The 26,149-nt window shown below is 43.9% G+C and overlaps 2 protein-coding genes across 2 annotated transcripts; one reads left to right on the top strand and one right to left on the bottom strand.

Annotated features, from left to right (window-relative positions):
- The first annotated feature begins 1,367 nt into the window (after positions 1-1,367).
- Positions 1,368-14,645, top strand: fam83fa (family with sequence similarity 83 member Fa). Its single transcript, XM_070980882.1, has 6 exons — positions 1,368-1,873; positions 7,385-7,552; positions 9,223-9,344; positions 12,493-13,124; positions 13,215-13,376; positions 14,080-14,645. Exons 1-6 carry the CDS (start codon positions 1,400-1,402, stop codon positions 14,127-14,129), a joined length of 1,608 nt encoding a protein of 535 aa, XP_070836983.1. The 5' UTR covers positions 1,368-1,399; the 3' UTR covers positions 14,130-14,645.
- Positions 14,646-16,423: 1,778 nt separating this feature from the next.
- Positions 16,424-24,752, bottom strand: LOC139343318 (cytohesin-4-like). The gene is made up of 13 exons (XM_070980881.1): positions 24,674-24,752; positions 23,962-24,044; positions 23,614-23,678; positions 22,096-22,162; positions 20,802-20,920; positions 20,611-20,691; positions 20,360-20,472; positions 19,862-20,010; positions 18,741-18,852; positions 18,576-18,652; positions 18,385-18,456; positions 18,123-18,271; positions 16,424-17,440 (listed from the first exon to the last, which is right to left on the bottom strand). Exons 1-13 carry the CDS (start codon positions 24,711-24,713, stop codon positions 17,356-17,358), a joined length of 1,212 nt encoding a protein of 403 aa, XP_070836982.1. The 5' UTR covers positions 24,714-24,752; the 3' UTR covers positions 16,424-17,355.
- Between the last annotated feature and the right edge of the window lie 1,397 nt (positions 24,753-26,149).

Raw genomic sequence — 26,149 nt, 5'->3', positions numbered from 1 at the left:
GGGTAACGAGTAACTGTGTGTCAGACAAATGTAGCTCTGCTACTTTCCTCTGAAAGTAATGAAGTAGAAGTATAAAGGAAATTCTCAGGTAAAGTACAAATATATCAAAACTGTACAATACACGAGTAAATGTACTATCCTCTGGCAGTTAGTCCATTAAGATGAAATAGTGCACATTAAGTGGTTTCCATTGGCGTTTGCTGTGATACGGTAAAGTTTGGCTACTCTTTCTGCTGCTGTGAACAGCTGATAGTAAAAGCTGATTTCCAAATGGCACGACCCTTTAATGTTTGAAACTACTTTACTGTATTTCCATCCAGTTTCAAAATAACTGAAGCAAAAATTTGGGCACCTTTCTAGAGTTTGAGCACTAGAACTTAGCTCAACTTAGCTCACTTTACTGTAGCTCAACTCAACTTAGCTCAACTTAGCTGGACTCTTAGCTGGCGACAAACAGCCTTCACAAACTGTGCTTGTTGCCAAAGGGAGTGTTACTAAGTACTGCTCATATCAGCTCAGCAGCTAACTAAGAGTCTTTCAGTTCTCGTTTTGGGGATTTCCGCCCTGCAGAAGGCTTTTGGTTTTGTGAGGTGTTGGGCCGTCACTGCTCTTTAGAGCTCTATCCACAGATTTTTGATGATGTTTAGGTTGGGGGACTGTGAGGGCCACGGCAAAACCTTCAGCTCCTCAGGTAATCCGTTGTGGATTTTGAGGTGTGTTCAGGATCACTATGCTGTTGTAGAAGCCGTTGTTACACACCGTGTGATGTTTGCTTCCAGGATTTGTTGGTTTTTAATTAAATCCATTCCTCCCTCGACCATCGATCGACCCGCCCAGTCGGCAGGAGGAGTATCTATCTGAGTATCTAAACTATCTGAGTATAATCAGGAAAGGTATGTAAAGTATTCAAGTATTAAAGTAAAAGTATTCAGTGCAGTAAAATGTCCCCTGTGACTGTTCTACTCTTCTATCTGATCTCATCAGACTATCATCATATTTTAGAAGACCTTCATGTTTTGTGTGTGAAATTCTTGATTTTTAAAGTAACTGAATGTGAAGTAAAAAGTACAATATTTCACTTTTTATGGGAATATAAGTAGAAAATGGCAGAAGAAAAAGAAAGTGCAAATACCTGAGTACAGTACCTTAGTAATGGTACTTAGTTTCCTTCACGAGTTCAAGCAGGACAAAGACCAATGTTTTTATTTTTATTCTGAAGGTTTATAACAGGAAGTTCTATAATAACCTGGTTGGCTTTATGTCGCCGTGTGAACTTCCAAACAGTAGCTGTTCCCGCCTCCTGCGTCTCACCTGAGCACCTGGTGGACTGGCCCGCACAGGTAAGGCTGTGCAGGAGAGCTGCGGATCAGGAGCGACTGAAGGAGAACTTTGATCTGCTATGGCGGAGTCTCAGCTGCTGTGCATGGACGATGAGCACGTCAACGAGAAGATCCCGGAGTCCAGACCCGAGTTCTACTACAGCGAGGAGCAGCGGGCGGCCCTGGAGCGGCTGCTGAGGAGCGGGGACGGCGCCTTCAAGATGCGCCTCAAAGAGGACAACGTCAAGGACTTCCTGTCCGCCAAGGAGGTCAAAAACCTCCGCAAAACGTTTCAGGAGTACGACGCGGACAGCGACCCGGAGTCCGGAGAGCACGAGAAGTCCAAGGAGTCCCCCAGCGCGGACTCCGGGGTCCACTCCACCTACTGGCCCCAGATGTCCGACACCGAGGCCCCATCTCTGGACATCGGCTGGCCGGGCAGCAGCGGGGTCTACAAGGGGGTGACCCGGGTGTCCATGTACAGCCATCCACCCAAAGAGGCCGGGCCGCACATCAGACAGGTGGTGAGGAGGCTGATCCAGGAGGCACACAAGGTAAGTTTAACACCTGAGAGTCCACAGCAAAGACAGACTGAGAGCCATGTCTCCAGAAAGTCTGAATCTGTGAAGTCAAACGAAGACAGTTCAGCTTTTCAGCCTGTTTCCATGAACACCAACACCATGGATCAGCACCAGCTGTCCTCTCCTTTAAGGACGGATTTCAGAGTGCAACGTTTTGGTGAAATTATTCCTTTCTGGTCATGTTCTCCCTGCCTTTTTAATCTAATTATAAATGACATCATGAGTTGAACTAAACTAAACTAAAAACGCAGTCAAACGCACTAAAAACAATCAGGGCTGCAACTTACAACCATTTTCATCACCCATGAATCTATGATTGTCTCAATTAGTCGATTTTCTGTGTGTAAAATGTCAGAAAAAATGTCCTTGGCAGTTTTCCAGGTTCAGGTTTGATTCATTACATCAAAGATATTCAATGAAAACAGCAAATATTTGCATTGGAGGAGCTAGAATTAAGGATTTCATTTTTGCAGGGAAAAATCTGATGCGGGCTGCACAGTGGCGCAGCAGGTAGTGCCTCACAGCAAGAAGGTCGCAGGTTCGATTTCTGTGTGAAGTTTGCATGTTCTTTCTGTGCATGCGCGGGTTCTCTCCAGCCACTCCGGCTTCCTCCCACAGACCAAAAACGCCTCTCGCCCGTTGACAGCTGAGATAGGCTCCGGCCCCCCCGCGACCCCGAAAGGGATAAGCGGCATAGAAAATGGATGGATGAAAATCTGATGCGTGCAGCAAAATTCAGCCAGAATCTGTAAAGAATGAGGCAGGAGGGAGCAGGTAGAGAGATTTATGGTCTGAAAAGCTAATTGGATCTACTAAAAGTTTATTTGTGAACTCTAACCTACAGATAACAGTTTGACCTGAAAAGACATGATAAATTTACGATTACTGTCGCTTCACAAGTGTGCCGACTTCAGGGATCCACGAGGCTGCTGGGAATAAACTCAGGTTTAAAGCTTTTACATCGATCCAGAGAAAACAGCCTCTGATTTCTGGTCTGGTAAAGGAAGCCCAGACACGAGTGTGACAGATTCATTTGGCCTGAATCAAACCGCTAAAAGAGGCCTGAAATTGGCCCAAGGTGACACCTGCAGGTACGTTCACCTGCTGTTTGATCTGCTGCAGCTCTCACCTTAAATGAACTGTTATCTGCAGATTTCGCCCCTTTGTTCTCTCAAGAAAATGAGATAAACTGATACGTTATCATGATAAAACAAACTTATAGTCTCAAGTCAAGGAATAAGGAATAATTAACTAGTGATTATGACGTTGATAAAATTAATAGAAACGTGGTTGTCTGGCCTGTGTGCGACAGAGCTGGTGTGTAAGCAGCAGACAGACACAAAACACTATAAACTGGCTGCTTGTTTACACTTCGTACGGATTAAACAGATGATCCTTAACGTATGACTGTGAGACGTTCATGAGGCGGCTTCCCCTGTTCCCAGCCTTTATGCTAAGCTAGGCTAACCAGCTTGCGGCTGCAGTGGTGTCATTGACAAGCAGACAGAATGAGTCTGTGTCATAAAGGAACGCGTTTCCCAAAATGTCAAACTATTGATACACGTGTGTACTGATATCAGGCAGATCTTTGTACATGCTGTAATATTCATTTAAACCCTGAGAACTGCAGGCGAGTACTTCTGCTCGGCTTTGAAGTGCTTCTGTGGATTTAAAGAGTACAAACTTCAGATCGGTTTCAACAAGTCCAGTGAATCCCGCTGAATGTACGAGGATGGGAAAATAAAATTGATGCTTTGAGTTATTGCCCAACATCTCGTGATCTCCTGCACTGCAGAGAATCTATGTGTTTCAGCATGTTGGTGTGTCCTAAATCTCCATGTTAATGCCAGGAACATGAATAATTCTGCTGTCAGCACCAACTGAGTTTCTAATCCTTCACATCCTTCAACTGAAAGAAAGTGGAAACCAGGTTGTTGTTGGGCCACACGAGAGAAAATGGAACGCCGTGTGAAAACGGTGTCAGATTGAGCATCTAAAGACGTACCTGTACGTTTTCAAACAGCGCGTCTTTGACTTCACTCAAGCCGTGGATTCTGTCGAAATCCTGAAATGAGAGCCGTCATCAGCGGGTTTTATCAGCTGCAGCCGGCTTGTGTTAATTAATCCTGACGCTTAATCTCTAGTTGCTTAAAAACAGTGTCTCCAGATGCTTTTGCAATGTTCCCCGTCGGCTCATTCGACAGGCGACGTGAATCATGTCATTCTGACAGACGGAGGCTAAAGCTAACAGGTTCCAGTCATCAATCAATCAAACAAACTTTATTTATATAGCACTTTTCATACACAATGAAATGCAACACAAAGTGCTTTACAAGAGTCAAAAACAATATAAATAAAAACAGAACAACATTAAACATCAGTCAACAGCCATCATCCTCACCGGGTGATGAAGGTGTGAAGATCGTTCCTTCTACTGTTCTAACACAGTACAGTGAATAAAAATGTTATTAAAATATGTATTTAACACAACCCCGGGATGGTTTGAAAGCTCATTATAAAAAACTCACTTGGACAAACAACTAGTGCTTTGATTTTTGCTTCAATGTTCATATTTTCAAAGAGTACAAAAAGGATTCGAGGGAGAAGAATAACCAACGTGTTCACCAAACACAGCATTTAAACTTCCCCAATGAGAACCAGCTTAGAGCTCTGATATACGAGCATCACCTGCGCTGTGTTTTTCTAACGCTAACACTGTTAGCTTGCCACAGCCTTTGTCTTTGGCAGGTGATGTTAAAGCAGACAAACGCATTGTTTATATCGATCGGAGGAAAGTAGGAAGAAATTATTAATTGAATCCTGAAAATATACTGATCTTTATGTCTTTGTGTGTCTTATATGAGAAGAAAACAACTAAATGCGTAATGTCATTACTAAAACCAGGACCCTAACCCCTAACCCTAACCTGTGATTGTATTTATGGTACAACAGAACACAGTGCGATGACATACAGATAAAGAAAGAGCAGAAATACGCCGGACGCTCACAACTTCCCCTCTGTAACCTCAAGTATGTAGCATCATGATACGGCTAATTTGAGCTGCAGTAATAACACAAGTTTTTTCTATAACTGAAACACGTACAGAGTACCTGTCTGATCTAATAGGTGTATTCAGAATCATGTTGAATTTTCCACAAAGACATAAAAACAGCGGAGGGTGAGCTGAGCCCTTGGCATCAACCATGAAATCTGCATTAATGGGAGAGTCAACCTATGCAGGTTTTAACAAGCTGAGTGCTACGTGGTGCGGACGGAGGAGGCCGAGCTCAGCTAAATGTCAGCTCAGATCAGGACTTGCTCCGCAGAGATAAAGGCTTGTTCAGTCTCGATCCTGCAGCCCAGGTTAGGGCTGGTTCTTAACAAGCCTCTTCTTTATTTGTCTCTCACCCACTCAGAGATTCCCACGGCTCCCTCTGATTGGCTGACCTCTTAGGTATGCAGACTTTAACTAGAGAGAGGAACGTTCAGGTGCGTTTGGTTGGATGTACAGAGGCCATAGTTGCAGGGTACGGAGGTAGGGTTTGTTCTAACTGGCACAAAGACTACAGTTTCTCTTTTTGAGGGCTGGGGAGCAGCAAACGTATCCGGACCAGACGGCGTGACTCACCGAGAGACCGGTTCTTTGACGGCAGCCAAGCTGTAGAGCTGTTCTGGGTCAATTATTGATCATGCTCGCACACACGTGTAAATCCTCTTTATCTGCTCACAGCAGCCAACTGGAGGCCCCAACAGCTCAATCAGCTGATCTCATGCTGAGATTGTTTCCCTCAAGGTGAACTAAATCATCTCCTCCTGAACGCGTGCCAAATACTCCAGAGAGTATCTCTGCATTTCAGTACCCTGAAGTTCAGATTGTCACTCTCGTGCTTATAGAAAGGCGTGCAAAAGTCAAGAGACAAGCCCGGCAGTGTGATTAATGTGGCTTCAAGCAGAAATGGTTTTCTGTGCTACAGGTGGAGAACCGTGCTGCTTCTGGTTCAACTGCATTCAACAGCAGCTTTGCAGAAAATACATGTATTAGTCATTTCGACCCACGTGCAGTCAAAGAATCTTTCAGTCAATCTTTTCAGTGCAGTCTTTATCTCTCTGCGCTCAGCGCTTCGCTCCTGGACAGCACGACAGGAAAAAGTCAGAGGATCAGTAAAGTCAGCAGGATTCATCCTCCGGGAGCCATCAGTGTCTGTGCGGAGTTTAGTGGAAATCCATCGAATCGTTGTTAAGATATTTTAGGCTGGACCGAAGTGGTGGACAGACGTAGCAGCTGCTGTGCTGTTGTTGTTGTAGTATTGTATTTAAAGGTCAGAGAAAGGCCTGGCACTGCTTAAAGCAACAATGCTCTGGAAACAGGTGGACCTGTTCCAGCACACAGTCTAAAAAAACACTTATTAACACGTACTTCCTTTAGACTCGCACACGGTTTCTTTTCAATAGTTGGTTTCATGTCCAGCTGCTGTCACTTGTGAAGCTGTTTCTCTGGGAAACTTGTTTTGGATCAGGCCCAAACATGTCCACCAGAGCTGCAATAAGGAAGCGAATGATTGTCGCATGATCAGTCTGAATTGCACTCAAGGATATAAAAACATGGCAGCTGTAAAACGCTCCACTGCAAATAATCGGCGTGTTTGTTTAATGGGATGTAGATTCAGTATGAAAGATGCTCTGAAAACAGTGGGACAGAGAGCGTCAGTTCTGTGTACTGTAGGATTCCTGTAGTACTTTGTGGTACAGTGAGTGCAGCGTCTTGTGACAGGATGATGAGGAGCTCAGATCCTGTACTGTGTAATGGTTTTGAACACCGCAGTAGTGCAAGTTAATCATAGCCGTTGCTGGACTGTGTCCAAACTGTCTTGAGTAACCTACTTAATCACCTGGAATAACGAGTTCCACGGAGGTTTCAACTGTTACTTCCTCTGCAAATGATGCTCTTAGACTGTGATTGTGCCTGCTGTGACAATGGGAGCAGGGTTACGTACTGGCAGCTGTGAAAGAGGTAAATTTCACCTGAAACACCCAGAAATACCCAGGTGTCATATCAGTAACACACCCAGAGCTCACCAGTCTTTACCAGCCTGCCTGGTCGGAGATGTTTAACAATCAGATGAAATGATGAAGAATCCAGCTTTTGCTGACCCTCACTGCTGTGCCGTGGACAGTGTGTGAACGCCAGTCACCAGAGTTTCATATGAGCTTTGTCCTGCTGCCCAGTGATGCAGGAATTAGTCAGATCCTTTACTTAAGTGGCAACCCTGAATTAAAAGCTTAAGGTAAAGGATCAGTGGTGAAACAGTCGGCTGATGCTACAGTATTTCCCTCCAAACTGCAGTGAGGAGAAGTGAAATGGAAAAACTGAAGGTCGAGTAGGAAGAAAACAAATTTCTACGTCAGTAAATGTATGAAATGAAATTCCTCCGCTGCCGCTGTGTCTCTGCTTGGCCTCATTAAACCCCCCTTGTGCTCCTCAGGTGGTGGCCATCGTCATGGACCTCCTGACGGACCTGCAGATCCTCCAGGACCTGCTGGATGCCTCGTCGCGGCGCGGGGTGGCTGTCTACGCCGTTCTGGAGGCCAGGGGCGTGCCCCACTTCCTGGATATGTGCACGCGGCTGCAGATTAATGCAGTGCATCTGCGGGTGAGGAGCGAGCGCGGCGAACGCTGGGGAGCTTGTCAGAGAGGGCTCGCTAACACGAAGCACAGAGCAGATGAACACGGAGGGTTTGAACAGAAGCAGCTCAGCGGGTCGCAGCTCTTCCTGTCATGGATTAAAAAGCATCGTTGATCATATGTCAGACGGATTTCCTTATAAGCGACAGACAGTATGACCTCAGAGGCGTTTGTTGTACAACCGCTGGCCTGTTAAAACACGTTGATGAATTGCCAAATCAAAACCTCTGCATTCTGCTCTTTTATCTTTTAAAGGGTCAAAGCATTCAAACCACAAATAGTTTCAGGTTTGAGTTTTCAGATCTGTGCTGCTGATATGTCACAGTGGAGGTGAGAGGAGTTTCAGAGTGCTGCTCAAAGCTTTGAAAAACAGCCTTAGAAAACTCACCACCACACTTTATTTGGAAGAATGATCAAACCTGCACACAGTTGAGTCTGTTGAGCTGCTAAACTGAGTCATTTGGTCATAACAGCAGATCCACTTTCACATAATTACCTTCAAATATGGACACTGTGGGAAGTAATGTGAGTGAGAGGGCCTGTGGTGTGACTGAAAGTTAGTTGGAAGTGGAACAATAGCAGCTGGAGGTGCAAGATAAGCAAATCGTCTGTAAACACAGAAAAGATGATTTACATAATCCTTCATAAGTCTGCTGTTCACCTGAACGTCACGTGCTGTCAGTGCGTGGAAGCAAGTTAGCGAGCAGGGAAGGAAATGGATGAATGGCTGAAATGAATGGCAGCATGAATACATGAATTCATGTGGCAGGACTGTGAGAGCGTGTCTGACTGGTCTACAGCGAATGAGGAAAGATCCTGGTGGATTTCCACAGGAAATACACACATAAGTTTAAATTCACTTTTGGAAAATTGGGGTAATATTACAAAAAGCAAAATTTTTTAAAGGTGAAAGAGGTGAATACAAATGTTTAATGTGACGTATGAAACACAAGGTTTTTAGGACCGACTGGAAAGTGAATCCTGGTTTCTGAGCCGCTGAAGCATCTGAGGGTCAGATATCATCATGTGTTCAGAGTTAACATCTTAATGCTGTTCTCTGAAGCAGATGAAGAGCCAGCAGCAGCACAGACTGTCATCCTATCTCCACAGGGACACAATGCCCAGCCTCATCTGCTGTACGCAGAGCTGTGGAGCTCCAGTCTAGTTTAACTGGAGCGCTGGAGTATGTGGCCTTTGTGGTGTCAGTTGATCAGGCTGTGAAAGGCCTTTTCAGAGCGCTGGGCTCTGTTACTCTTACTTCCTACAAATGAACATTGAGAGATCCTGAGAATGGATCCAAAGGCGGTAACTCGATGCTTCGCCCCACGCTGGGGTTGACAGCAGAGAGCCTCCTCCCTGTGTGTCTGCTCAGCATTCACGTCCTTTTCTGTCTTTGTGTTTCTTCCCTTTAAGTAAACACATGTGCCTACAGGCTTCAGGTTTTATCCTCTATGCCTTGAGAGAGTTGACTTTATGCAGCAGGTTGTGACAGCGACGTTTGGCTTGGCATGTCCGTACATCAGTCATGCATGATATATGAGGGACGTCTGATGGCTGTGGCCGAGTGAGTTTACTCAGGCGCACTCATGTGATGCTAAGCTAACTGAAATGTGTAATTAGGTGGGTGTTTCTCTGCAGAATCTCCGTGTTCGGATGGTGAAAGGGGCAGGGCTGGCCCTGTCCTTTGGAAAGCTGCCCGGGTCGCTGTGCTCCAAATACATGCTGGTCGACGGAGAGAAAGTCATGTTTGGATCTTACAGGTAAGCACAGATGCCTTAAAGTCACACATTCAGCCTGAAGCCGCTGGAAAAACTGTCACAGAGGAGCTTTGACACTTGGCTGAGGTGGAAAAATGTGTTAAAATGCCAAAAAGAGCAGCGCTCACAGCCCGGGTGGATGAATAATGACGTACGTGAAGCATGTGACTTACAGAAGACTCATCAGATCTGTGTACAGCCATTTAGTGACCCCCTCAAACAAACACGTGGAACCAACACAAACGCCATGTTTCCATCTCGTTTCTTCACTGTTTGAGTGACGTTCTTCTTCATTCGTCTGCTGACGCCTCATTTGCATTTTCTTTTGCTGATGTTCTCAAAATTCTGTAAAAATTTGTGCTTCACTTGGATAGAAACTAACTCTGATGACGCGTCGTTAGCAGCTGCATTAACATTTTCTAATTGTCTCCAATGTCACGACTGACTTCTAAGAGCTGAACTTGCTGTTTTGTCTGCTGATTCCTGACAGCAGCTCTGCTCTTCTACAAATTTCCCAGTTTAGGGTCTTTGTTTATGCTAATGATCAAATCTCAGAGCAGGTGTTGTTCATCAAGTTTGTCCTGTTGAGTTCAGTTTGCTCAATCTGGCTTCCTGACTTTATTAAAAAGTGACAGATTAAGTTTCAGATAAGGATGAAAAACACTCCCTCGTGACGCTCAGTCATGTGATAATTGGACAAACTCCATCAGCTGAGGAAGCTCTTACCATCAAGAGATTGTTTTGTTGACAACAATGGTGACAAAACGTACCAGTAATTAAATAAAAAGCTTATTAGGTGAATCTATTGGCAGAAGTGGCATATAATAATCAGTAGGATGTTTTCAGGTTGTGTATAAACACCTAAAAATAAGAGGTTTTGTGTTTTTGACTCACCACTATCTGCCCTTAAATCCCACACGCCGGTCCTTTAATCCGCAGCATCAGTGTATTATTTGTTTCTTTGTTTATGTGAACCTGAAGCGGCCGATGGCGCCTGTTTTCCACCCTCAGATCTAAATGTGAAGAGCTGGCAGGCTTTAAATCTAAAAGCAACAATAAAGGCGGCGGACTCCAGCACAATAGAAAATCAATTACAGATCAGCACTCTAATAACTCCTCCCGGATCTGTGCAGCGTGTTAAACTGTGGCATGATGGGAATGCTTTTTGCACCGCGCTGCTCCTATTAACCACCGGCCCTGCAGACAAACCTATTGTTGTTTGTTGAACACTCTGAGGAGGTAAAAAGCTTTGTGTGCGCCACCTGAGGGCTGATTCAAAATGATTAACGAGCTTCTGTGAAATAATTAGACTGCCCACATTAGTTAACCCTTCGCTCCCACCTGCACATCACAGCTCATATTACTGTAGAAACGTGTGAAAGTGAATCACAGGATGGTGAGATTTAGCTCAACGTGTAGTTACTTTAGGAAGCGAGGAAGCGTTCAGGTTTTTACTTAAGTAAAAGTACTAATACCACTGTAAAAATACTGTGTTCCAAGGCAAAGTCCTGCATTGAAAATGTTACTAAAGTAAAAGCATGAAGGTATAATCAGGAAAAGGCGGGTAAAGAATTAAAAGTGGAAGCAGTGCAGTAAAACGTCCTCTGTGACTGTTCTGCTGTGTATCTGATCTCTTTGGATTATGAGTCATGCATTCATGTAAAAGCAGGATTTTACTGTCGGAGTTCTTTTCATTCTGGATTCATCTGCTGATTGTTACTTGAGTAAATGTGCTTTCAGTTGTGTTTTATTGTATTACAAGCTCAGAAATGTCTCCCCTTTCAGCTGTAGCACAGCCTTAAAGTCAGCATTTAAGGCGTCTGTGCTCAAAATGAACTTGTTTGTGAGGCGTGTTGCTGTTGTTGAAGTACGATGGAAAATGTTTTCCCGTCTCTTCCAAACGCTCATAGAAAGTGGTGAGATGCTGCAATCAGTAGCGATGATAATAAAAATGAAAATGAAATGAATTAATGAGTGTGCAGTAGCTTGGAAGGAATCGCAGGAATCTGCTGAGCTCATGTTTAATTAGCTAATTAGACCAGTGAGTGTTTGAGCTAACGTTAAAATACAGTGCAGCGTTTTCTGATCGTTGTCTGATCCTCGCTTGAAACGGACAAACCCTTGACCGAGACTCCCTTCAAAAATAAGCTGATTTAAATGTTTTGGACACAAAGTGCAGAACAGCGAGTTAAGCTCGTACATGCAGAAGCCAGAGTCTGAATACAGATGAGTCATCTCTCCACACGTCATTCGTCAGCCCCTCTTCTGTCATCCAGCCCCGAGGCCTCTGGTAAACCACGTCAGGGACCACATCAGTGATGCAGCTGTTGTCACGGCGTCTTATGAAGACATTAGTGATACGCTGGAATCGAAACTGGAATGGCTGATTCGTGCCAAGCGAAAAGAGAGCGGCCGTGTTTTGACTCATGTGCGAAACCTCGTTATGACTGGAAGTTCATATAAAGAAAATTGTGCCTGTTTGACATTTACATGAAATTTTCGAAGCTTTTCAAAACAGAAAATGCTAAAACAACAGAGTAATCTAAACATGTACTGCTTGTTGGCTTTCTGAGAAGATTGATTAACCCCTGTACCGTAAATGTGAAGCTACAGCCAGCAGCTATTAGCTTAGCTTAGCATCAGGACTGGAAACAGGGAAACACTCAGCCTGAAATAACAAAATCTCCCTAAAGCACCTCCTAAACTCACTCATTAACACGTTCCAGCTCGTCTGTTTCATCTGTATAAAAACCAAAATGTGAAAAGCCTTCACTTTTCTTGGGGCTGGTGGTTATGTACCACAGTGTTTCTTGGCCAGTAACCAGTAACCAGTAACTTTCCAGAGTTTCTGCTGGTTGCCTGGTGAAGAAATAGCTCCTTAAGCCCATAACCCCCCTTAAAAATTCAGTGTTTGTGCAGATGACACTAACGAGATGCAACATGTTCAGCAGGGAGCTTTAGAGGTGGATTTTGTTGCCTTTTGTTACCGGCTGGCTGTTTCCTCCTGTTTCCAGGTTTAATGCTAAGCTAACTGGCTGACAGTAGCTTCATATGTAGCTGCAGTGTGTAAATGCTATCAATCATCTCATCTAATGTTCGAGAGTTTATTTTACACAACGGTCTTGGCTCAAATCCCTCTTTTCTCCTGCAGCTTCACCTGGAGCTCCTCTCGGATGGACAGGAACACCATCACCGTGATGTCGGGACAAACTGTCGACTTCTTCGACAACGACTTCAGGGAGCTGTACGCCGTGTCTGAACAGGTGGACCTCTACAGGGAGTTCAACATCACCAAGCCGCCTATACCTACGCCCATCGCGAAGCCAAAGGTGGAGCCCATCCGGCCTCGACCCGTGTCCACATCTCGCTTTCAGGTGTCTGTCAATGACTCCAGACAGATCGACCTGAAGGTACCTGCACATAAATACCACAATCCCAAATACTCTTTAGTTTTTGGAAACAGTAGAGGTCTAACAGGTTCCCTCCAAGACCTGTCGACTCACAGCGACTTCATGGTCGGTGGAATGAACCAGAGGAACGGCCTGCAGAGCACCATCCTTCACCCCCGCAGGAACAGCCAGGAAGTGGAGGACCAAGTCTTCCTACAGAGTCCTGGCTCGCCTGCAGAGGAGGACGAGGACGGAAAGGGAGGCTTGAAGAAGAACCAGGCCGTCGGAGTGAAGAAGCGCAGCTCCTTCAGGCACTTCTTGAAAGGCAGAGGAGCCAATCAGAGCACAGAGACTATAGAGGAAGACGTGGTCACTCCTCAGAAACCCACCCCACCTCAGAAGCCCTCCCCAGTTCAGAAACCCTCCCCAATTCAGAAACCCTCCCCCCCTCAGAAACCCGTCTCGCCTCAGAAACCCGCCCCATCCTACAAAGTGCCTGAGACCAATGGCGTCGCAGGAAATGAGCAAGAGGACTCGTTTGAGGTCTTTGAGAAACCAGGTCCACTGAAATCCAAATTCAGGAAGTCCTCAAAGGTGATTCAGAGAAGCGTGTCTCTGCAGACCATCAACACAGGAGACGACGACGGTACGTCCTCATGCGGTCTGTTATTACACGGCCCGTTTCATGTAACAGTATCATTTATTAGCGTTTGATGTGCAGATAATTGTATCCATTAATGTGGTCTGTAAAATGTAAATTTCCTATTTTCCATCTTAAAATGTCTTTTTTGTCACATGAACAGTCCAAAAATATTTAGTTTGCAGTGAAATTGTAACGACAGAGAAGCAAATATTTGCCATGTTTGCTTGAAAAATCACTTAAATGATTAAAGTAGTATTATTGTAAAATCTGCGTTTCTGTAAACACCAAAATGAGAAACTGATGACAGAAATAAGATAAACTACTCAAAATGCCCGAGTTATCGTTGAATATTCAGCAGCTAAAGAGACAGATGTTTCACTCAGGAGACGTTAGGAACCAAAGGCGGAGCTAAAAGAGAGAGAGTACTGGACTTTGGTTCATCAGGTGACAACTCGACTGGACTGTAACTGCTGGATGAGTAAATAAGCAACTGTTGGCAAACGAGTTGAACGAATCAACTTAAAAGGTGGTTTGTCGACTTTTTTCTGCACACATGGCCAAAAAAAAAGTAGTGAGATGCTCTACTGTCCCTCACTGTGATCTTTAATAATTAAGCTTGTTATGTTTGAATTAATCTCTTCTTTCTTTCTTTCTTTCTTTCTTTCTTTCTTTCTTTCTTTCTTTCTTTCTTTCTTTCTTTTAACAGGACCCAAAAGTCGACGGCGACATCAGAAGAAGAACTGCATCCAGTCATGAGACGCCACCAAGAAGTCAGTCTGAGGAGCACCGGAGGATGTGTTGATTAGACATGCTGCAGAGTCACAGTCTCACCTTTCTGTAACAGGTGACGTTATTTTACCTGAGAGCAGCCAGTGCGTGGCCCGGTCACTGCGTCAGGCTGGGGTGAAAGTCCTCTCTGTGCCTCATGGCAGCGACCGCCCATCACATGTTTAACCAATCATGTGAGGAGAACGTCCTCAGTGTTGAGCCAAAGCGCTGATGGAGGCAGATTTCATCGCCACTCTGTTGTTTTTCTATGTTTTTGTATTAAATTATTCTCCAGTTAAGTGTTGTTTTTGTATTTCACACTCGTATGCTTGAACCTGAGCAGCACAGAGGGGCCCGAGCTGTGACTCAGGTAGCGTGGGTGGATTACATCACACCTGTGAGCTGACCTGGTTGCTATAGAGACAGGAAAAGTGATCAGTGGGGCTGTTTTCCCTGAGTGTCGCCTTACAGGAGACCCTTGGTAACGCAGGAAGCGCTCATCGGAGCGCGCTGTGCAGGCTGTGAATAATGCACGCGGCGCTGAGCAGTGCAGCGTCGGCGCCGTCCTGCTGGTTACGAGCCTGTCTCTGCACGCGCGCTGACCGCTGTGCGTGTTTGCACACAGGTCGGGATTTTGTTTTTGTTCACTTGAAGCTGGCAGAGATTAAAATGTGAATCCTGGAGAACCACTTGAGATGCAAATAATCACAACTTTCTCACAGAGATGGAATAAAAGAGCTGAAAACAGCAGAAACATCTCATCTTACTTGGCATTTAAATTACAAGGTTGAAGTGAAAGCAGCGTGACTGAAGAGTCAACAGCCTGTATTTACAGTGAACAGTGAGCAATATTTACTAGTAATGGCACTTACAGTCTGTATTCATATAGAGATAGAGAGAGAGAATAGAGCTATGTAATCTAAATATAAATAATATGGTGAATCATGATTGTAGTTAGAAAATAACATTTAGTATAGTGCAATATACTATACTATAGTACTATAGTACAGTAATGGAGTACAAAATACGATAGAAAATAAGAATACTATGACAGAATATATCAAACGTATGCAATGAGGTGTATAATCAGTCCAACAGAGAGACAGTGGACAGGGTACCAGACGCCGTGGAGTGTGTGTGTCCATCCCAAAAGTTCTGTCAGTTCCTTAGTTTTACATGATTTTCTGTGACGTTCAGTGCGAATTGTTCCTGATGCACAAAGAAAGATGGTGTTTAAAATTAAAGCGTTGTCTGATGAAAGGTGCAGATTGTCATGTGAAGCAGAAATGTGTCTGCATGCACATTTCTGTTCAGGCACATCACTGTTACCCATAGAAACAGCAGGTTTACTGGCCTAAAAGACTGTCATGTGATTCAAGTGAGACTGGAATCCAGTTTGTGTTTAACATCACGATGATTTAATGTTCGCTTTTTAGTGAAATGTCCTTAAATCCTGAGATTAACACACAAAATGGTCTTCTGCCTGATGTCTTCTTGAGGTCTGTAAAACAGGGTTAAATACAGCGAATCTTCATCTGCTCCATGTCTGTGATTGGTGTTGTGATTTTCCTCCCAAATCCTAAATAAGCTTGTTGCTCAGAGCTCTAACAGGGAGTTTAACCTCTCTCCATGAGTGATGTCACTGTGCAGGAAACATGACAAAACATAAAATTTCCTTGTTTGGGGCAGCAATGATATTTTATTGTCATTCCTGCATTCAGTCATCTTCATCGTCACCTCTTCTGCATATTGGCTGAAGAGAAAAAAACCTCAAAAATGTTAATTTTATTACCTATTTTTGAACGTACAGCAGCGAGGCCTGCAGGACAGCAAACAGTGAGGAGGTGAAACAGTCCTGAACCTGCAAAGCGAAGCCTGGGAACTTCATTTTTCACAGGTGATTCAAGACGATGATAAGCTCCAGGTCTGAAGAAAACATTGTGAGGAAATGTGTTCTGCAAACACGCAGCTTCTTTTCTAAGTGTTGGTTTTTTGGTGAGTACCTGCTCCCAGGAAACCACAGCTCTCTATCACAGCATCACACACTCACGACAGGAAAAGCCTTCATGCAGCACACACCGACTGATCTGAAAACGGTGAAAAAAACAAGATACGACAGGATTTCTCAGTGGTTTGACTTCTTACGTCACGCCGCCATCGCTTTGATAGTGTGATAAAGACATTCAGTCACAATGAAACGATCATATTTGACCATGAGCTGCCTGAAGAAAGAGACATGGAGTGATGGTGTAGCACCACCTGCTGGACAAACAGCCACACCAACAGCTTCAGACATTTATTTTACAAGTTTGATTCTTCCATCACTATAAAGTCATTAAATTATACAAACAGAAGACACTTAAATTAAAATATATGCAAGCTAAATGAAATATACTGTACAATTTCAAAGGATTCATAAGTTAACTTTTTCACTTTTTACAATTCCTCACAGATGAGAGACTGGACTGAATTTACAGGATAAGATGTGAAAACTCGACAGATTTACAAATATGTTTTAGATTTTCTCTCTAAAAAAGATCAGGTTTGACAAAGTGGACAGCTGGATTCTAACATGAAGTAACATCAATGAGTAGCTGCTGTTTGGGACTCCAAACAGCCAACAGCCACAGACAGATCGTGAGACAAGGGGACAGACATGGAAAAGACTCCAAACCTACATGAGAGCAACACACCCACGAAGTGCAAAATGACCACAAATGACCACAAACGTATCACTTTGTGGTCATTTAACGTCCCTTTTTAGATATTTTGCATCTTCATTGAGGTGTTTGCCATTTGTCATTTTGTGTCTCTTGGTGGTCAATTTGTCTCTCTGTGGTCATTTTGCTTACAGACGTTTAGTGAGAGCAGCCCTGGACCTGCACCACTGGGCCCATTCAGACCTCCATCCATGACGCTCTCAGGTCAGCTACCTCTCACCTCGGGGCTCTGGTCGGGGGCACAGACCCCCCTGTGGTAGCAGGTGTTCGGCAGTGGGAGTTTCAGCCTCTAAGCTCGGAGCAGTAGTGCGTGCAGTTTGCAGAAGTGATCTTAATTTACACTTTATAACAACAGTTAGTTCCCAGCTTGCACATTTCTGTGAAATGTTGTGCGATTTAACTTTTGCTTTCAGTTTTTGTCATGAAATGACAGGACTCATAAAAACACGTCCAGGATCCAAACTCGCGCGTCGTTTCCACTGACGTCTCGTGTTTCAGGCCGAAGAGGAAGTGTTGCTGATGACCTTCCTCTTTCGTAGAGCCACCAGATCACAGAAAGGGTTCTTGGTGATGCTCGCCCTGAAAGAGAAGATTATGAAGTTAAATCAAAAACATAGCGGATTAACAGTCATGGTTTTATCATTTTACCTGTTCAGCTGTGCTGCAGTCATTATCACTGCTAGCAATTAATGGCTGGAGAACAACTGGAGTATGAAACTGTTTTACTGCTGTTCAGTGGGTTTTATTCCATCTCGTGTTAATGCATTGTCTTTGTCTTATTTTTAAATTAATTTTTATGAATAACTTATTTCCTTCTGATGTGTGTTTGCAGGCAGTTAGCTTAGCTTAGCACAAAGACTGGAAACAGGGGGAAACAGATAGCCTGGCTCTGTCTGAATGAACCCTCCTTCAAACAAAAGCTCAACACTTAACAGGTCACATCTCGTTTGTTTGATATGAACAAAGTCTAAAGTGTAAAAATAACAATTTTCTGTCTTGTGCTATTTCTTGGCTCTGAGCTGTTGCTGGGCAACCAGCCTGGACTCCAGGAGACAACTGATCCCAGTAAAGACACAGTTCAACACATCGCCCCTCGTCGTAAGAAGAGGCTGCAGCTTTAGTTGAAGATGGTTCTGGAGGTCAGACGATTTCATCCTGATCGTCTCTGTTGATCACGTGTTCCACCTTAAGCCTCGACAAACACGACTCGCTGAAGGCACCTGGCCTTCGCTGTGTGCTCAGCTGCATCAGCAGCTCTCACCTGATGGCATCTATCCAGGTGTCCTGGTCCTCTGCGCTGGCTGCGCTGAGCTTATAGGACTGGTGTTTACCCTGCACCACTCTGCCTTTGTTCTCCGTCTTGCAGGCCTTGATCTTTTGTCCTTTGGGGTTGTATAACTCCAGACAGTACTGTTCAAACGCACACACAGACACACATACAGCACTGTTAGTGTTCATACGCTGCTCTCTTCTGTCCAGGAAGCTCAACATCTTCATGACACCAAAAGGAAATTCTACTCTACCGGTTTGCTTGTGTCCTGTAGCTTTCTGACACACAGGTTCTCCAGAGGAATGATCCCAATTGGGTCTTTATCCTGGAGCGGGAGACAGGTATTAAAGACAGATTTAACCTTTGGACCACCAGAAGGAGGTCTGACATTTCCATGTTTTGTAGCCTAAACGTTTTTATAGTGGCGGACTGATGGATGCTTACTGTGGTGTATTCAAAGTAGTACAGGCAGCTGTCCGTCAAAATGAACCACCTCCTCTTCCAGGTTTTAACTCGACCACCTTCAACAAAGGGAAGAACATTTCAGGGGACACAGACACAGAGACGCTCTGTTTGCTTGGATTTTTTGTTTTTTTTTCATCATCTAACCCATTTTCAGGAGCCAGCCTTCTCTGTCTGGATTAAAGAAGGTCAGCGTGAGGTCGTTCCCATCATCCTCTGGGATCTTGAACGGCTCGCTGCGGATGCTCGCGTACAGTTTCTGGAAGATATTCCAAGAAAATATTAGTTTCAAAATCAAATGTAAACCATGTTTGTTTTGATTTCGACAGACGTGGATCGTGTTACTCAGGAAAAACAGAAATGTCACAATGGGAGGAGGAGCAAAAGTTCGAAACTAAAAGGACCAACTGTGACGAACATTCACCATCAGAGTGGAAACTGAAAATCCAGATGATCGGAGATAGCGACAGAATAAAAATCCCCCAAACCCCAACACCTGGATTTAATCTATTGTTAGGAAAAATGAATCACTGCACATAATGAAATATCAAAAATCCCCAAAACTGAAGATAAAGGAAGTTAAATTCAGCCAAACTGTGATTTTATGATTCAGATCAGTTGAAGGATTCTGTTCAGTTTTATAAAGTTGTTTATTTACACGATGATAACAAAGTACTGTTACCACTAGGCTGAAATAATAGTGAAAAATGATATATATGCAGAAAAATGTATGCGTTTTGAGAATTTGGTGATGTTGTTCGTGTACAACTTTACACCCTTCAAGTACAAGTACAGTTATCTGTAGAAGCAGTAAAATGTTGCGTCTGTGAAACACAGAGGGAAGTAAAGTTGTTATATTATAGGGGTTATATTTAGTTTAGTGACAAACACGAGTTTATCACAAGCAGCAACCTCCACGGCTGAAAAATGAAGCCAATTAAACTGCAGTTCTTCTAATGAAAAAAGGTCCCCATAGACCCCCACATTAAAATGCAACCTTACAGGAGAAATAAACATGTTTACAGGCCGGCACTGAAAACAGCTTTGCTCTCTATAGCTAATCCCCCATTCCAGCAGAATTAATGGCATGGCAGCTTGAGCCGCTAGGTTTCAGCCACCCGGCTTCATTTGGCCGCCTCAGCTCCACCCACGCTCCACCTCTCTGCCAGTTCTTGCTGAGATGGACGTCACGGATGGGACGTCCATGTTTTACACAGGCTGTGGTTTGTCAGGACATTATGAATGAGGTATTGGTGTTAGTAGCAGACCGTGAGCAGCTCGGTGGGCAGGTCCTCTCCGTTGTTGATTCCTCTGTTCATGGACACAAATCGCTGCAGGCTGGGTTTGTCTTTCACGTTTGGGTTGTGGAGACTCGTGTTGAGCATGATGATGGCAAACGACAGGATGTAGCATGTGTCTGTGGCACAAACGCACACATATACACACATATAGAAAGCAGAGAAGCACGGTTAGTCTTCCTCAGCTGTGCATCATCATCACCGCTTCAGCTGGATGAATTGAGCCCATTAAAAATAATGAGTTTTTGCGAATGCTGCCTGAGCACAAACACTCCAGCTGAACAATCTGTTTACTCTGATCAGTGGGGGAGAGACAGGAAGTTACTCAGGCTTCACCCAAAAGAAGAAAAGATTCCTATTAACGAGTTTAACTTGGGTGTTTTTTTAATCTGTGAAATTAATGAAACTTTTTAATTGGACTGTCTGAGAAAGCGAATCAGGCGAGACAAAGCCTCTTTGTGTTCGTACCTGTGGACTGGAAGACCCCGGGGTTACAGTCACAATAGCGAGTTGCAAACGCCTCCATCATCCTGTCAATCTTCTGAGCTTCTCCCGGGAGACGGAAACTCCACAGAAACTGCCTGCAAGACAGCAGAGGTGTAAAAAAAACACACGAGCAATGTCGAGCTGGTAGGGAGGAGGATCTCTACATCATCACCAAAACAAGACGAAAGGGAGAAACTGCTGCAACATTTCAGGCTGTATGTCGTGACACGCACCTCAGTGCCTGCACCAGATTCAGGTCTGAGAATTCGTGCAGGCCCACAAAGGCTTTCAGGACCTGCAGGTGCATGTCCTCCCTGTGCAAACACCAAGAAAAAGATCAGAACAACCACCAAATTCAGAGAATAATCAAGCCCTGAAGTTACATCCACGTGTGAATATCAGGTCACTGGTGTGTGTGCTGCACCTTTCTCCCAAAAAGTTGCCGATGGCGGTCTTGTTCAGTCCCTCTTCTTTGTAGAGAAACTCAGCCACTGACTCTGCTCGCCGGTCCAGCAGGTCGTTTTCAACCAGGTAACAGATGCCCTGCAGCGAGACGGCAGGCGAGGTCAGAGAGAGGATGTAAATCAGCAGCATCCATGTTTTCACACAGAAACATGTGTTTTATGTGGTGCAGAGAGGCTGTTTAGAACTAAAGACGGTCCAGTCTGGCTTGTTTAAATGTTAAATGTTTGGTTCAAAGGTTTTGTTTGTGTTTGTTCATGTTGGCCAAAACTTCTCTTTAAGTCCTGCTGTCTTCTGCAGGTCGATCAGCGAGTCAGATCACACGTCAGGAAAGTTTACTTCCTCTCCTTCTGACTCACTGTTTTGATTATTCACCGGTTGAAGGGTTGGATGAACACAGCATGCTGTTATCTGTAAAGCTCACAGGCTGCTCAGAGGCAGATCCTCAAAATATGACCCTTTCTTCTGAGAGCGTCCTCCTGCTGAGCAGTTCTTCAAATCTACTGCGTTTCAAGGCACTCTTAACCCCAGCAAGTCTAATAACTAGTCGGTCCTCGCTCTCCTGCACGTCCTCAGGCCCGAGCGCAGGGCGGTCACAGGCCGAGGGACGAGGACGCAGAGAGGAAGGAGCGAGAAAACGGAGGTCGCTGCGGTGAAGTGGCGCCTCTGCCCCACTTCAGGGAACAGGATGTGGTTTTTCTCGCTCTTCAGTCATCTGTGTCTGTGCACAGTTTGCACTTCTGCACATCACAGACGCACACACACCACTGCAATCGACATCCGCTCTGTGAGCTATCTCCGCTGCCGTCTGCAGACGCTCATATCCAGAGCAGCTCAAGTGAGTCAAAATAGAGTTTCACCAACTGTACCTTCACTTCAACTGTGCTGCACTCAGTGTGTATGAAACACAGAGCGTGACGGCACTGCGTGCTCTGTGTTTAGACTAAACTGAAATCGTCATCCCTCATTGGATCAGCTGGAAACTGTTTTTCTGAGCTCATGAAGAGACACGTGGTTCTCACAGACGTGTGATAGTATTTAGATATAATATAATATGATGCATTGCTGTAGATTAAACTACCCAACATCATTTCAAGTAGGTACAATCACCTCAACCTTAAGTACTGAACTTGAGTAAATGTACTTAGTTACATTCCTCCACTGGTGACAGGACTACACTGTTTACCTGTCTTTCCACTTTATATACACAACTGTTGTGTACTTTTATATGTTTGTACTTTACCTATATACTATACCTTTTTGGGGTCCATGTTGAATTTCTTTTTCCCACGCAAGAATCTTCTGTTCCTCACAATATTTTTACTGCCAAGACAAGTCAAAGACAATTTTCATTGTAAACAAATAAATATAGGCTTTTTTTAAAAAATTGATTTTGAGTTAATGTTTTTAAAATGACAAATACAGATGTTCAAAATCAGAGAGCTCGTCTCATTGTTTGTATCATAAACTTTCTCTTATATATCATATTTGTTTATTTTCTGTATACTGCATGTATAAACTATTTTATCTCGTGAATTCTTCATTGATTCTTTACATTTATTTGACTAATGATATTTTTAAATGTGTCTTCTGTATTCTGGGTCTAGTTCACACAACATTAACTTGTTCGGTCTTGAATTTTGGATATATTCAGTTATTACTGAATCACTGAAGCTCAAAACGACACCATCTGATCGTGAAGAGCTTCTGCTGGCCAACAGTTAAAATCAAAATTATTCAGTCATTGTGCCATGAAATGAAGAAAAAAAGGAAAATCTTCACATTTAAGAGGTCTGAAGCAGAAATGATCATGTTGATGTGAAGAAGAGATAAATATCTGTTATCAAAATGGTCATCAAATCATTTTCTGTCAATCAGTAGATTCTGAAGATAAACTCCTCGGAACATTTTCTCCACCGTTCGTGTGGGTGTGTTTAATCTTGTGTTGGCTGTGGGGGTTTTGGGATGGGGGCGGTGTTACTGAGAAACTGCGCTTATCATGCCGGTAATGCAGGTACAGCAAAATGAACCGTGACACCACTTATAGGCTTTTATCGCCTTATTAAAGCGGCAAAAGCGGCATTAGACAGCCACACGAACACTTTACCAACATGTCAAAGGAGAACTTCCTCTCAGATTTCGGTTTCAGTGCTTCAAAGCTGCAGCATGACCAGACTCTCTCTAACATACATCAAAGTGTGCTGAATCAGTTAATCCAACCAGGGTACATGTGCTTCAGAGGGTAACCCCAAGAAACCTCTGGATTTATGGATAAACATCTGAAACAGTTAGCTAAAGTGATCGATTATCAGTTGAAATGGTTTGCTAAAGTGATGTTTAAGCTATTGAAACAGCTAAGAATAATGGGAGAGTGGTTGACATCAGGTTGGAATATAGATTTCTTAAAGGAATGGATAAATGGCTGAAATAAATGGCTTCCCAGAAAGGCTACTTGAACTCATCTGATGGGGCTCTAGAGGTGTAAAACGGGCCAGGAACCGCTGCATGAGAAGCATTTCCATGAAAAGAAGGTTTGAAAACATCAGAGTGGAAGGTTTAACAGGTTCAAAGACGCGTTCGACAGCAGGCAGCTTACAGTGGAAGCTATCTTGACTTCTGACTCAGGCAAATTAAAATCACAACAAATCTGCCTGCCAAACTGAGAAATGTGTGTGGTGTGGAGGTCTGAAGCAGCACCAAGGTGTCGCTGAAATAATGGGAAGAGGCCGCGCTGACTCATAGAAGAGCTGCTCTGAAAATGTGCTCATACTCACTTCTGCTCCTTCATTTCAGGGCTGTGGATTTCTGGCCTGACATGATTGATCTCCAGCCTCAGCTTCTGAGAGACGCAGTGGAGAAGCAGAGCAGTGATGTTAACTCGGGACCAAGGCTGATTATTACATCACAGATACCCGTAGACCCAGTGGTGCATGACTCAGGGCCGATTTGTCCCTCACAGTTATGAAATAACCTTCAAATCCGCCATATCTCATTTAAAAGTTGGTGAATGAAATGCCTTTGTGAGCTGTGAAAAAACTGGAGGCTGCCAGCAGTGGGTGCATGGAGGAGAATAATGAGGGATTTTAATGTGAGACCTTGGACGGATATATTCACCATCGTACCTGAATATCATCCAGCAGCTCAAACTTGTGAGTCTTGATGGTTTCACCCTGCCTCTGCTCTCCTGGGGGCAGTTTGGGGAGAGCTGTGGGGTGACAACAAGCCTCAGTTCAGGATGGTAGCGTACACTTGACGAAGCCGTCGCAGACATGCAGCACTGTGGACGGTCTTGACATCCTGCCTCACGCCTACACTCACTGTCACAGACCAGCATGCAGCACAACTTTACACTTCACTGGTTAGAGAAGTGCACTATGAATGAGAAGAAAGGGCTGAAAATAGCAGCTTCGCTTCCTCTTTTCATTAAATTTTGAGTTTTCCATTAAAGGACAAGTCATATTAATTTTGGGATGGGATTGTCCAGGATGACAATTTGCAGCAGAAGTTTCAGTGTAAACAAACAAATGAATCACAGGTCTCAAAATGAACATAACAGAACTGTCACATATGTGTTACATGTGGTTTTAAAAAAGCAAACATTTCCATCTGAACAGCAAAACATACATGAAGATACTTTAGGAAACATGTCTGACGGGTTGTAATTCACAAAATCTAAATTAGCAGCATTTTGAGTTCAACTCTGAGTCCGACAGACTAAAATACACAAATGATTCGACTAAGAAAAGCCTGAATCATCTCTCAACAACACCAGGTTTTGTTTCTGAGCAGCACTTTTCCATCATAATTTAAGAATAAAAAGAAACGATGGTGTACCTTTCCCCCAGAGGAAGCTGTCTTTTCTGCGTATGGCCATGTTGTTAATGTGCAGCGTTTGACGGCTGCACAGGAAACAAACAGAGAGTCAAGTGAGTGAGAAAAGGGCCGGCGCTGCCATTCTGAGGCGCTGAAGACTCCGGCTCGCTCAATCGTCTCTTACAACATTTCAGATGACGTGCATGGAAAAACTGTACGTGTGTGTGTGTGTGTGTGTGGATTTCTTTAAGAAACAGAAATGTCATTCATACCCTTCAACTACGCAACGCTGCTACTACTATTACTACACAGCTGTTATTACAAATACGAGTTCTGCAAAAACAAATGCTAATACTGTAGTACTATTACTACGAACGTCAATACATTTAATCGCTTTGTACTGTGTTACTACGCTGGAGTAGTAATTTGTTTAGTCCAGTCATGACACACAGTACCACTGTACTGGTAAAATGTACTTTATGCTGTTTGGAAGGGACCAAATATTAATAAAAATGTATAAAAAACTCTTTAAGAAGTGATGTCAAGTGTGTCTTGTTCTTCAGAAAGGAAACAAAAGTCGAACTGAAAGCGCTCTTTCATTTCTAAATGTGAGGCCCCACCTAGTGGGCCTTCACGTTTCGTAACACTGCTGGTTTGAGGTGAAATCATGATTATTATAAATCATTAAAAATATCTGTTCCTTCATTTAAAAACAGCTCGGTTACTTCCTGAAACCTCTGCGCCTGTCATTTTTAATGCTTGCATGGGAAGTGGTGCGTTTGTTACTTTCAACAGCAGATTTACTGATAGAGTGTTTGTGGCAGCAGGTGCGTGCGTGCGTGCGTGTGTGCGTGCGTGCGTGTGTGTGTGTGTGTGTGTGTGTGTGTGTGTGTGTGTGTGTGTGAGCGAGTGGAAATAAACTACACTGTGTGTTCATGGTGGTGCAACACTGTGACTCACTGTGGTTGAGGTGAGGTGGTGGAGGCCGACTGCTGCTGATCTGACGAATGATAGCCGGCTCTGGTCACTGAGAGGCCGGCGGAGGGAAGTGAAAAGTCGACTGTTCGTTCGACCAGCTCCTGGCTGAGGCTGGCTGCTGGTCTGACTGGTCAGACTGGGGACAAATGCATCACATTACAGCCACTGTAGATAAGTAGATTTTATCTGGACTCTTTCAATTATTCTATCATTATTAATCTTATTATTCAGTTTTTTTGTCACTTTATGCTACTTTACAATGTACACGTGTTATCTTGCTTGCTTATTGTTATATTGATTTTATTCAATGTTTGCTCTATGCAATTATTGAATTATTCCTCTGAGCAGCTGCAGCTTCTTAGGTGGCAGTAATATGCTGAATTTTTTTATTCCTGTATAAATTTATCCTGCATATTTAGGCTCCTGAAATAAACAATAGGCTAAACTTGTCAACAGAGCACAGTTTCTGATCTAATAAACACAATGCTGTCTATTCCCACTGTGGCCATTAAATGGGTG

Source organism: Chaetodon trifascialis, chromosome 15, assembly GCF_039877785.1.
Source record: "Chaetodon trifascialis isolate fChaTrf1 chromosome 15, fChaTrf1.hap1, whole genome shotgun sequence".
NCBI classification, from domain to species: Eukaryota; Metazoa; Chordata; class Actinopteri; order Chaetodontiformes; family Chaetodontidae; genus Chaetodon; species Chaetodon trifascialis.
The sequence above is the reverse complement of the archived record's forward strand: the minus strand, read 5'-3'. Positions and strand labels throughout refer to the sequence as shown.